Source organism: Lepidochelys olivacea (genome assembly GCF_965140295.1).
Source record: "Lepidochelys olivacea isolate rLepOli2 genome assembly, chromosome: 20".
In the NCBI taxonomy this organism is placed as follows: domain Eukaryota; kingdom Metazoa; phylum Chordata; order Testudines; family Cheloniidae; genus Lepidochelys; species Lepidochelys olivacea.
Window position 1 is genome coordinate 17435703 of NC_140430.1, and position 12055 is coordinate 17447757.

General features: G+C 51.6%; 1 protein-coding gene across 1 annotated transcript; it reads right to left on the minus strand.

Annotated features, from left to right (window-relative positions):
* Positions 1-466: 466 nt before the first annotated feature.
* On the minus strand, positions 467-4872 carry DNAJB1 (DnaJ heat shock protein family (Hsp40) member B1). Its single transcript, XM_084609940.1, has 3 exons — positions 4559-4872; positions 1666-2237; positions 467-1133 (listed from the first exon to the last, which is right to left on the minus strand). Exons 1-3 carry the CDS (start codon positions 4767-4769, stop codon positions 903-905), a joined length of 1014 nt encoding a protein of 337 aa, XP_084466066.1. The 5' UTR covers positions 4770-4872; the 3' UTR covers positions 467-902.
* Positions 4873-12055: the final 7183 nt, after the last annotated feature.

Below are 12055 nucleotides of genomic sequence, written 5' to 3' on the forward strand. Positions count from 1 at the left end.
CCTGGAATGAGAAATGGCTGCCCCATATTTGTTCAGCCCATGACCAGGAACCAGGATAAGAGACCTTAAAATGTCTGTGTGAGGGGGAAGACTTTCATAGAGGGAATGATTCAGAGTATTATACTTAAGATCCATTTTCCTTTGCATATTTTTTCCTAGACCAGACCTTGTTAACTTTGGTTGTTAGCCAATGTATGATGAGTTTAAACCTAAGGGCTTACTCATTCAGGCTCACATTTTGAAAGACATCAGGACTTCTCTAATGTTTCCAGAGTCACAGATTAAGGTCAAACACAGGGTGGCTTCCTTCTAACACTATCGACAGAAGGAAAAACTTAAGAAAACCCTTAGCAAGACATTGACAACTTACAGGAACTAAAAACAGTTAACATTTAAGAGTGTCCCAGTAGGAAAGTCCTTACGTGTAGGAAGTGACAAGGGACACAACACAGTACAACAGCAAAGGCAAGATGTTAGAGATTGTTTTACTTGCAAGTCCAGTTTTAGATTTATGTTTCACCCTTTCCAATGGAGGAACTACAGGTCTGCATGAGATGAAATGGAACAGATGCCCAGTCTATGGGTAACCAGTTAAGGGAAGGCAGCACATTGAGCACTAGGGTGGAAACTGGTCACCAGAACAAAGGTTTGGCCATGAGATGTTCTGCAGATTCCTCCCACAAGCAACTGCTCACTGATGTAAATACTTCAAGTGATGATCTGGGACTAGAGAGTCACTGAAAAGTGAATGCACAATTTTGAAGATGGTACTCTTGGGGAAAAAGATACTTAGCGTGAAAGTCAACAACCTCCACTAAAGAGAAACCCTGAAGTCCTGGTTATGGTCCAAAAACCTTTTGCTTTGGAAGTGTCCTTATTTCAGTTCGCCGTGAGCAGCCTTGCTATATTGGCAGGATCTGCTCTAGTACACTTTTGGAAGCCTGTGGAATTCTGTCTGGAAACTTTACTTCAAATTCTATAATAAGGTCCCCTCGCTGGTCTGGATTCTTGGGATATGGGAGGCCCTCTCCAGGGATTCGCCGCTTTATCCCAGGTTTAATGACATCTTTAAATACCATTGGAATGGTCCTGCCATCCAGCGTCGGCACATTGACTGTGCAACCACACAGGGCCTAAGTATAAAAACAGGACAATCAAAACACTGTCTGCAAACAATCTCTAGCAGATTTCCCGAACAACCAAAGAGAAAACGTTTCATTGTGATGGCCTGTTTATTCCAGTTAGGCTCTTCTGAATCCTGCTGAGTTAATTTGATACAGGCACCAGATCAACAGCACTAGAAATTGTACAAATATACCACAAACAAACAGTTGTGCAACCCTTCCACATTGATGGATCAGCAGGGTCAGTTTGGATGTTGAAAGTTCACTTTCTCAAGAGACTAATTTGCCTGTGATCTGCCATCTCTAATGGTGACTTATGCCCTCTGGTTGCTTCAGAAGGAAGTATCCTGAGGCTACTAACTTATTTTATACAGACCAGAGAGCAGTTAGGCAGGTATCCTATTATGGATTCAAACCAGATACTGAACGAAGTGTAGGGGAGAGAAGAGATCTCAGTATTCCCATTTGTCACTCCCACTATCTAAAACCCAAGCCAAGCCACCCATTAGAGTCCCATATTGAATCGGGCACCTTTGCTTACCTCACGGAGGCTGATCTTAGCTGGGAAAATAATATCAGACCCATCTCTCTTAAAGACAGTGTGTGGCTTGTCTTTTAAAACAAAGACAATGTCAGCTGGAATGTTGTTTGCTGTTTGGTCTCCCTCTTTGGGAAAAGTAATCTTTGTTCCTTCTTTCCACCCTCGTTTGACTTCAATGGTCAGAATCTTGTCCTCATTCCGCGTGGTCTTGCCATCTGTATTGAGTCGTTTGTGAGAGATTTTCATTTTCTTGGTGCAGCCAGTGTAGATCTCCTCCAAGGAAACCCTCAGATCATGAATGACAGGAGGGTCTTGTTTTTTGCGTATACTTTCATGGCCCGAGCGGGAGCGAGAGAAGCCCATATTACTAAAGCCCCCCATCTGAAAAGTGGAGAAAGGGTCATCAACATCCATGTCTTCATCTCCATTCCTTTGTACAAAAAAGGTATCAAATGGGTTCCTCCCACCAAAAAACTCTGCAAACATAGCATGAGGATCTCCGTGAAAGGTGTAGCTGAATGAGGTACCACCATTGGCACATCCACCACTGCTGGGACCACTTCCCTTTAGTCCTGAAAAACAGAGTAAATATAATCCAGTAGTTAGTCATAAAGCTTGAGTTTACTCAGTTCTTATCAAGAGTCCAGTCCACCATGGCTTTGTTAACGGCAAGACTCTCCTCCACCCTAAGATCTTTGAAAAGAGATTTTTATTCATGACTACGTTTGAGATGCATCACCAAAAAGAGGTTTGCTGTCATCTTAAAATGATGTCAAGATTCAAACCTCCCTAGTCAGAAATTACAGCCATGTTTAAGAGCTCTCATCTCCCCCAATTACTGAGTCTCCTAAAGTATTAACTTATTCAGAGCAGTTTATTTTTTTTATAATTGACCCAACTGTACTCCTTAATATGGCAGCAAACCTAACTGGCCTATAAACTTCCCATCTCTATCTACAGAGAGTCTGATTTAGAATCATTGTAGGCATTAAACTGAAATGGTTGGGGACAGCAAAGTTAAATTCTTCCTACTTCAATGAAACACTGTTACTGAGGCAAGTTTCATAACCTAACATATACAAACAAACAAATGTACTAGAATCTTCTAGTGACAAACAAAGCCATTCTCTAGCCATGTCTCGGCTGTCCTAGAAAACTGGCCTATCAGCATACTACCACTAAGACATCAGCTCTTAAGGGGAAATCACTAAGAATGTACAGGAAATGCAAGATATAAGACACAGGAAACTAGCAACTGTAAAGCAGCTCAGACTCCACTTTTCGGAAGTAGTTTAAGGACAGTTATCTACAATTCTATTAGCTGGAAATATCAACTAAATTAGTTTTAAACAAATCCTTCTCTTCTTCCAGTTTCAGCTGAATACAAATATTGACAGTTGAGTTAGCCGAGCTAGCAGTGTTTGAGAAAGTACAAAGCAAGCTCCCTTGCTTGAGTCATCTAAATGGAGGAGACTGCGCCCTAGAAAAAACAATCTGGACTAATGTTAAATTAGAGATTTGGTGCAGAAGTTTAACTCCTTAATCTGGAGGAAGTCAGGCAGGCACATTGCCTCCAGGCTTTGCACATGGACTTCAGAGCAGGTGTCTCCCAAAGAGTCCGACACTGGTGTTCTATTAATAATTTTAACAGGCTATGTTATTAATGCAACAGGACGCTGATAATAAAGAAACTGGCCAATTCCCAAATCCACTTACAGACAGTAGGAACTAGTTCTACTTTCTTTCATAACTAGCCCTGTACCAGATCTCCCTGTTCCTAGGAGTCTCCTCTTAGATTAGTTTGTTGACAGTCCTTTTCACAGCCACTTAGCCATCCCATGCCATTGACAGCATCTACAAGCTGTACAGTCAAGTTGTGTCCCCTTCCTGTACACACACAAGCCCAGAATTCAGTACTGTCCCCTGAAAGTCACCCCTCTCCAGACTTGCAGACAAAACCAATGAATTTCAGGAGCAGGGGTAAAGGATAAAAATAAGAGTCCAGCTACTAGTGAATACTTTACTTCTCGGTCACTCCCAGGGCTGGCCCAAGAGAGCCTCTCTCCATCATCCTGTATGTACCGGGGATACCAGGTGCAAAGGGATATCCAGCTCTCTCTCCAGAGAGTTCAGGTGTGCCCCATTAGGGCATAATATCCCTCTTCCCCAGTCTCAGAGCCGCACCTCACATCAGGGAAAGCACTTACACAGGATGCCCATCACCACGGCACCCCACACCACCCCATACAGGGGGCCCTGCTACAGAGCTGCACCAGAATTTCCTTCTCCCCCGGGACATACGGTCTGCCCCAGCCCCCCCCCCTCCAAAGAGGCCCTCCTGTCCCCACGACAACGGCACCCCAAACCCGGGCACCTCATTTCCCCTCCTCGCCCACCCAGCCTTAGCCGTCCACCACTGTCCCGGGCCAAGCCAGCCGCCCCCTTTACTTTATCCGAAAAGCAGCGGCACCCTTCTTCCCCCAGCGCCCCAGGATTCACGCGTCCTTCTCTCCCCCCCCGCCGCCCCCCTCACATCAAGCCAGCACCCTTCGCCACCCCATAGCTCTACGGGGGCAGCCCCCCAGCCCCGATACTCCGCTCCCCCCCCGATACTCCGCTTCCCCCCCAGCTCCACACAGCCCCCCCTCCCCCCCAGCTCCACACAGCCCCCCCTCCTCCCCCCCAATACTCCGCTCCCCCCCCAGCTCCACACAGCCCCCCCTCCCCCCGATACTCCGCTCCCTCCTCCCTCCCCCCCAGCTCCACACAGCCCCCCTCCCTCCCCCCCAGCTCCACACAGCCCCCCCCAGCTCCACACAGCCCCACACAGCCCCCCCTCCCCCCCCAGCTTTGCAGCAACCGGCCCGCAGCCCCTCCCCCGCAGCCCCCTCACCTTCCTCGCCGAACTTGTCGAAGACCTCCCGCTTCTTGGGGTCGCTGAGCACGTCGTAGGCCTCGGCGACCTCCTTGAAGCGCTCCTCCGCGCCGGGGTCCTTGTTCTTGTCCGGGTGGTAGCGCAGCGCCTGCTTGCGGTAGGCCTTCTTGATGTCGTCGTCCGAGGCGCCGCGGGCCAGGCCCAGCGTGCGGTAGTAGTCCTTGCCCATGGCGGCTCAGTCCCTGCCCCCGCGCCGCGGCCGCCGCCCCGCATTTATACGGCGGGTGGCGGAACCTTCCAGAGCTCGCCACGGCCCTCCAGAACCTTCCTCCGCCCCGGCCGCCGCCTCCGCCAATCGCAGCGCGGGGCCGGCCGCGCCCCGCCAGTGGGGAGGGGAGGGGGCGGGTCTGCGTCACGTGACCGCACACAACCCTCCCCCCCCCAGAGAGCGTAACCGTCGCGGAGGCCACGCCCCTCCTCCGCCCGCTCCCGTGGGGTGGGCGGGGACAGAGGCGCGCGCTGGGCGACCAACGGTCGCAGCCCCGTCAGGCGGGACCAATGGTTGCGGCCCCTCCGAGCGTTCTCGCCCCGCCCCCTCCTCGGGGCGGGGCTGGGCGCGAGCTGAGGTCTGAAATGTCCATTTCCAGGGCAGCCCCCCCTGTCCGTCTGCGTCCGCGAAAGGAGCTGGGGGACTTGCGGCGCCCCACAGGCGAGCGCGCTTATCCGAGCACAGGCTTCCCCGGGCTACAGCCCGCTTCATCCGCTGCATGCAGTGGGAAATACAGTGGGGAGATTTGTATACACGGAGAACACGAAACAATGGGTGTCACCATGTACACTGCAACCTACACACTGCAACCTACACACCCTACACACTGCAACATACACACCCTACACACTGCAACCTACACATTGCAACCTACACACCCTACACACTGCAACATACACACCCTACACACTGCAACCTACACATTGCAACCTACACACCCTACACACTGCAACCTACACATTGCAACCTACACACCCTACACACTGCAACCTACACACCCTACACACTGCAACCTACACATTGCAACCTACACACCCTACACACTGCAACCTACACACTGCAACCTACACACCCTACACACTGCAACCTACACATTGCAACCTACACACCCTACACACTGCAACCTACACACTGCAACATACACACCCTACACACTGCAACCTACACACCCTACACACTGCAACATACATACACACTGCAACATACACACCCTACACACTGCAACATACATACACACTGCAACATACACACCCTACACACTGCAACCATCCACTGCAACCAGAGTGATCAGGATACAACAAGGGGGGGGATACCTTTCCTAGTGATAATCCAGGTGGGCCATTTCCAGCAGTTGACAAGAACGTCTGAGGAACTGGGGGGAAGGGGGGGGAGAAATAAACATGGGGAAATAGTTTTACTTTGTGTAATGACCCATCCGCTCCCAGTCTTTATTCAAGCTTCAGTTAATTGTGTCCAGTTTCCAATTAATTCCAGTTCAGCAGTCTCTCGTTGGAGTCTGTTTTTGAAGTTTTTTTGTTGAAGAATTGCCATTTTTAGGTCTGTAATCGAGTGACCAGAGAGATTGAAGTGTTCTCGGACTGGTTTTTGAATGTTACAATTCTTGACGTCTGATTTGTGTCCATTTATTCTTTTACGTAGAGACTGTCCAGTTTGGCCAATGTACATGGCAGAGGGGCATTGCTGGCACATGCTGGCATATATCACATTGGTAGATGTGCAGGTGAACGAGCCTCTGATAGTGTGGCTGATGTGATTAGGCCCTGTGATGGTGTCCCCTGAATAGATATGTGGGCACAGTAGGCAACGGGCTTCGTTGCAAGGATAGGTTCCTGGGTTGATGAAGTGAGCTGTAGCTCACGAAAGCTCATGCTCAAATAAATTGGTTAGTCTCTAAGGTGCCACAAGTACTCCTTTTCTTTTTGCGAATACAGACTAACACGGCTGTTACTCTGTTCCTGGGTTAGTGGTTCTGTTGTGTGGTGTGTGGTTGCTGGTGAGTATTTGCTTCAGGTTGGGGGGCTGTCTGTAAGCAAGGACTGGCCTGTCTCCCAAGATCTGTGAGAGTGATGGGTCGTCTTTCAAGATAGGTTGTAGATCCCTGATGATGCGTTGGAGAGGTTTTAGTTGGGGGCTGAAGGTGATGGCTAGTGGCGTTCTGTTATTTTCTTTGTTGGGCCTGTCCTGTAGTTGGTAACTTCTGGGTAATCTTCTGGCTCTGTCAATCTGTTTCTTCACTTCAGCAGGTGGGTATTGTAGTTGTAAGAATGCTCGACAGAGATCTTGTAGGTGTTTGTCTCTGTCTGAGGGGTTGGAGCAAATGCGGTTGTATCATAGAACTTGGCTGTAGACAATGGATCGTGTGGTGTGGTCTGGATGAAAGCTGGAGGCATGTAGGAAAGTATAGCGGTCAGCAGGTTTCCGGTATAGGGTGGTGTTTATGTGACCATCGCTTATTAGCACCGTAGTGTCCAGGAAGTGGATCTCTTGTGTAGACTGGTCCAGGCTGTTGCCAGCTTTGTCCACATATCTATTCAGGGGACACCATCACAGGGCCTAATCACATCAGCCACACTATCAGAGGCTCGTTCACCTGCACATCTACCAATGTGATATATGCCATCACGTGCCAGCAATGCCCCCCTGCCATGTACATTGGTCAAACTGGACAGTCTCTACGTAAAAGAATAAATGGACATAAATCAGGAATTATAACATTCAAAAACCAGTTGGAGAACACTTCAATCTCTTTGGTCACTCGATTACAGACCTAAAAGTGGCAATTCTTCAACAAAAAAACTTCAAAAACAGACTCCAACGAGAGACTGCTGAATTGGAATTAATTTGCAAACTGGATACAATTAACTGAAGCTTGAATAAAGACTGGGAGCGGATGGGTCATTACACAAAGTAAAACTATTTCCCCATGTTTATCCCCCCTGCCCCACTGTTCCTCAGACGTTCTTGTCAACTGCTGGAAATGGCCCACCTTGATTATCGCTACAAAAGGTTTCCCCCGCACTCTCCTGCTGGTAATAGCTCACCTTTCCTGATCACTCTCATTACAGTGTGTATGGTAACACCCATTGTTTCATGTTCTCTGTGTATATAAATCTCCCCACTGTATTTTCCACTGTACGCATCCGATGAAGTGAGCTGTAGCTCACGAAAGCTTATGCTCAAATAAATTTGTTCGTCTCTAAGGTGCCACAAGTCCTCCTTTTCTTTAAACATCAATGTCGCTGACTACACCCACTCGTGAAAGCCATGCCCTTCATATCACCCTGGTCGTGGTGGGGTCCCTCTAGTAGGGGCGGAGCCAGGCTCCTGAAAGGAGCAGCCTGGAGGCCCCTCCCACACCAAGAGCACCCATCACCTAGGGTCCCACAGCCCCCCCAGGAAGCCCATCAACCCGGGTCCCACAGCCCTCCTTCCCCACCAAGATCACCCATCACCCTGGGTCCCATAGCCCCCCTTCTCCACCAAGAGCACCCATCACCCTGGGTCCCACAGTCCCCCCCTAAGAGCACCCATCACCCCAGGTTGTACAGCCCCCCCCCCCAGGAGCACCCATCACCTTGGGTCCCATAGCCCCCCTTCTCCACCAAAAGCACCCATCACTCCGGGTCCCACAGTCCTCCCCTCAAGAGCACCCATCACCCTGGGTCCCACAGCCCCCCCGCAAGGCACCCGTTACCCTGGTTCCAAAGCCCCCCCATGGCATCCATGGCTGGATCCTCTGTGTTTTAAGGTTATAAAAGGACTCAGGGAGGGGAGAGAGAAGCACAGGATGTTTGGGAAGGGGAAGGCCAAGGTCAAAGTAACCAAGCTTGGCAGAAGGCTGCACGTTACATCACGCAAGCCAGAAGGCCCGAGAGGGGCACACAGGACTCTGACCCCAGCCCAAAAGGTGCTGCAGAGCGGTGAGGAAACAGGCAGGGAAATGCACGCAGGGCTTGTGATTTTGATACAGATCTGTGTATTTCTCAAGCAATTAAGGGAAGACAATGCTGCCTATGACCCCTGTGCAAAGTCTAAATGTGCGTTTCATGCTTTATGCCTGGCACTTGCCCCCTGAGAGAGTTACGTGGTGAGCCGCCAGGCTCACGCCTGCAGCTGGAGTTCTGCGAGTACTCAGCACTAGTTTGCGATGCTGGCGCTGGTATGGTCTAAGCCAGAAGTGGGCCGACTACGGCCCGCAGGACCCTCCTGCCTAGCCCCTGAGGTCCTGGCCCGGGGAGGCTTGTCCCCGGCCCCTCCCCTGCTGTTTCCCCTCCCTGCAATGCTCTGGGCGGCGGGGATGTGGAGCCGCGGCCTGACCCGGTGCTCTGTGCTGCACGGTGGCGTGGCTGGCTCCAGCCGGGAGGCGCGGCTGCCTGTCCTGGTGCTCTGGGCGGCCCATCTGTAGCGCTGCCAGCCGCGGTCGGGGGCGGGGGAGTGGATAAGGGTTGGGGCGGTCAGGGGGCGGGGGTGTGGATAAGGGTTGGGGCGGTCAGGGGGCGGGGAACAGGGGGTGTCACGGAGTCCCTGGGCGATGCTCTGGAACTGCTCCCCATGAAGCCAGGCAGGACTCTGGGGAAGTCTCCTCTCTGGGAGCAGCCTGTCTGCAGGACACACAGCTCACCCGGCTTCCACCTTCCTGGGTCTGACCTTGGAGCATTCAGCCTCCTCTGCCCCTCCATGCGCTTCCCACAGCGAGTCCGCTCAGGCGGGCTCCTGGGGAAGCCAGAGGGTCCTGCCCCCCAACTCCGCAGTCAGACGTGACTCTCAGCCAGCCAGTAAAATAAAGGTTTATTAGACGACAGGGACATGGTCTAAAACAGAGCTTGTAGGTCCAGAGAACAGGACCCCTCAGCTGGGTCCATTTTGGGGGGCAGTGAGCCAGACAACCACGTCTGCCCTTCACTACTTGACTCCAGCCAGCCCCAAACTGAAACGCCCTCCAGCCCCTCCTCCTCTGGGCTTTGTCCCTTTCCCGGGCCAGGAGGTCACCTGATTTCTTTGTTCTCCAACCCTTTAGCTCTCACCTTGCAGGGGGGAAGGGCCCAGGCCATCAGTTGCCAGGAAACAGGGTGTCGGCCATTCTCTGTGTCCAGACCCCTGCACACACCTGCCCTCTAGGGCTCTGCAAGGATCATACACCCTTATCCCACCCCCTAGATACTTAAGAAATGCCTAGGGGAAACTGAGGCACCCCCACAGTATTCAGAGGAAACATTAAGAACAGTCCCACTTCATCACAGGGGGATTGAATGGGGGCAGGGGTTCGGGGGGGGGGCAGTCAGGAAGGAGAGGGGGGGTTGGATGGGGCGGCGGCCAGCAGTCAGGGGCAGGAGTTCCGGGGGTGGTCAGGGAGAAAGGGTGGTTGGATGGGGCAGGGGTCCCGGGGGGGCAGTCAGGAATGAGAGGATTAGTTGGATGGGGTGGCGGGGGGCGGTCAGGGGTGGGCTGTCCGGGGGTGGTCAGGGGATGGGGGGGTAGATGGGGGTGAGAAGCAGGGGGGGTCGGACATGGGGCGGGGGCCAGGCCATGCCTGGCTGTTTGGGGAGGCAAAGCCACCCCAACAGGCCCTCCATACAATTTTGGAAAGCCGATGTGGCCCTCAGGCCAAAAAGTTTGCCCACCCCTGGTCTAAGCTCTCAGGACAGGCTAGTAGATAGAGGGTCTGTGCACCGAAAGTACGCCTAGGGACCTCAAGCCAGGGTCACTGCCTGGACTCTGTTCAGACCCCAGTCAGAGATTTAAAACACACAGGATCCAGCAGCTGGTTCCCCTTCCCCAGCAGTCCAGTGAGTAGCCAAAAGGGGACCTCTGACAATTCCTTTGAGGGAGTAGAAGATAGATCAGCTACTGTGGCCCAAATGGATATTGGCCTCTCTGAAGAGATTGCCAGCAAAGGGCCAGTTAGTACCAGTTGTGATGGGAGGGGACCTCTACCCTCTGGGAAATGGAAGGAGACCCCCAAACGAGGGCCACTAAAGGGCCATCAGAAGAGAACAATTTATGGCCCCTGCATGGGGCTGCCATGGTACCTCTGTCCCTGACATTTCCACAGATCCATTTGTCTACAAATTTTTCTAGACATATGTTCTGATCATTTTCACACACTTTTTGCTTGTTGATCCCCTCACCCCGCTCTTGACCATTGGCTGATACCAAATAAGCAACAGGAGAGCTGGCAAAGACTAAACCAACTGTGGGAGGCAGCGTGGCTTGTCAAGTGGAGCACAGGGGACTGGGAGCCAGGACTCCTGGGTTCTGATGCTGATTGGGAGGGATCATGGTCATAGATCATAGAAGGGATCATAGAAAATGATCATAGATCATTGGGAGGGATCATAGAAAAGAAGATTGGAAATCAGGATTTTGGGAGTATTTTTCATGGTTAGAGCAGGGGACTGGGAACCAAGACTTTTCCCAGTTGGACTGCTGGCTCACTGTGTGACCTGGGGCAATCCGCATCATCTCTGCCTCAGTTTGCCTGTCTGGAAAATGGGCGTAATTGTGGCAAGAGAGGTGGGTGAGGTTTGTGTAACATGTGTCAAGCACTCTGTGATCCTCTGATGAAAGGCCATGTGTCATGGCCTAGTTGTGTGCTGGCTAACCAGCCGGATGTGTGGGATAAAACAGGTGTTAGCCCACTTCACTAGTGGTAACACTGGTAATTCCTGGCTCTTATCGAGCTTCTTATCAGCAGAGCTCAAAGCATTTGACATAGGAATTCAGCATTATGAAGGGGCATTGCAAGGGGCTGCTGTCCCTCTGGCTCAGGCAGATTTGGACAGGCTTTTCAGACTGCAATGATCTCTTTGGGACAGAAAGCATGGCCCAGAATCTGAGCTCAGTTACACCAGGGCAGACCCATTCATTTGCACCAGAGTAACTGAGCTCAGAATCTGGCCCCTTGTTTTCGTACTTAAGTGGCTACCACATCCTCTGTCCTGCGATGCCGGAGCTGACCTGCCTCAGAGTGGGGAAGGAGGAAGGAGGAGCTGGTTGGCAGAAAATGTTTAGAAATACACGTTCTGCTGCTGGAAGATGATGCACAGTGATTTCATTTCCAGCTTTCCAGGATGGAGAAAGCCTGCCAGGAAAGTGATGAGTTGGTCTCAGAAGTTACTGCAGGAAGAGCTGGAGGAGTGACAGGCCGGGAAATACCCTTTTTGGGCCCAAATGGTCTAACTCATGCAAGAGCAGTCTGGTTATTGTGGGGAGTGAATTACTTGCACGTGCCCTGGCCTTGGGAAACACTGGTTGATCACCAGGACAGCAGGTGAGGGGAAGGGGCCAGGCTTGCTCTGGGTATGGCATGTTCAGTGCAAGGTTAGATATTCGTAGATTCCAAGCCCAGAAAGGACCATTGTGGTAATTTAGTCTGACCTCCTGTATCGTACAGGTTTATTTCTCTTTGAACTAGAGCAGATCTTTGAGAAAATATCCCATCTTGT

Coding starts and splice junctions, on each gene's coding strand:
- DNAJB1 (XM_084609940.1), bottom strand. CDS start 4,769: ATGGGCAAGGACTACTACCGCACGCTGGGCCTGGCCCGCGGCGCCTCG. Junction 2,238..4,558: donor CGACAAGTTCGGCGAGGAAG/GTGAGGGGGCTG, acceptor TCTGTTTTTCAG/GACTAAAGGGAAGTGGTCCC. Junction 1,134..1,665: donor CTAAGATCAGCCTCCGTGAG/GTAAGCAAAGGT, acceptor TTTTATACTTAG/GCCCTGTGTGGTTGCACAGT.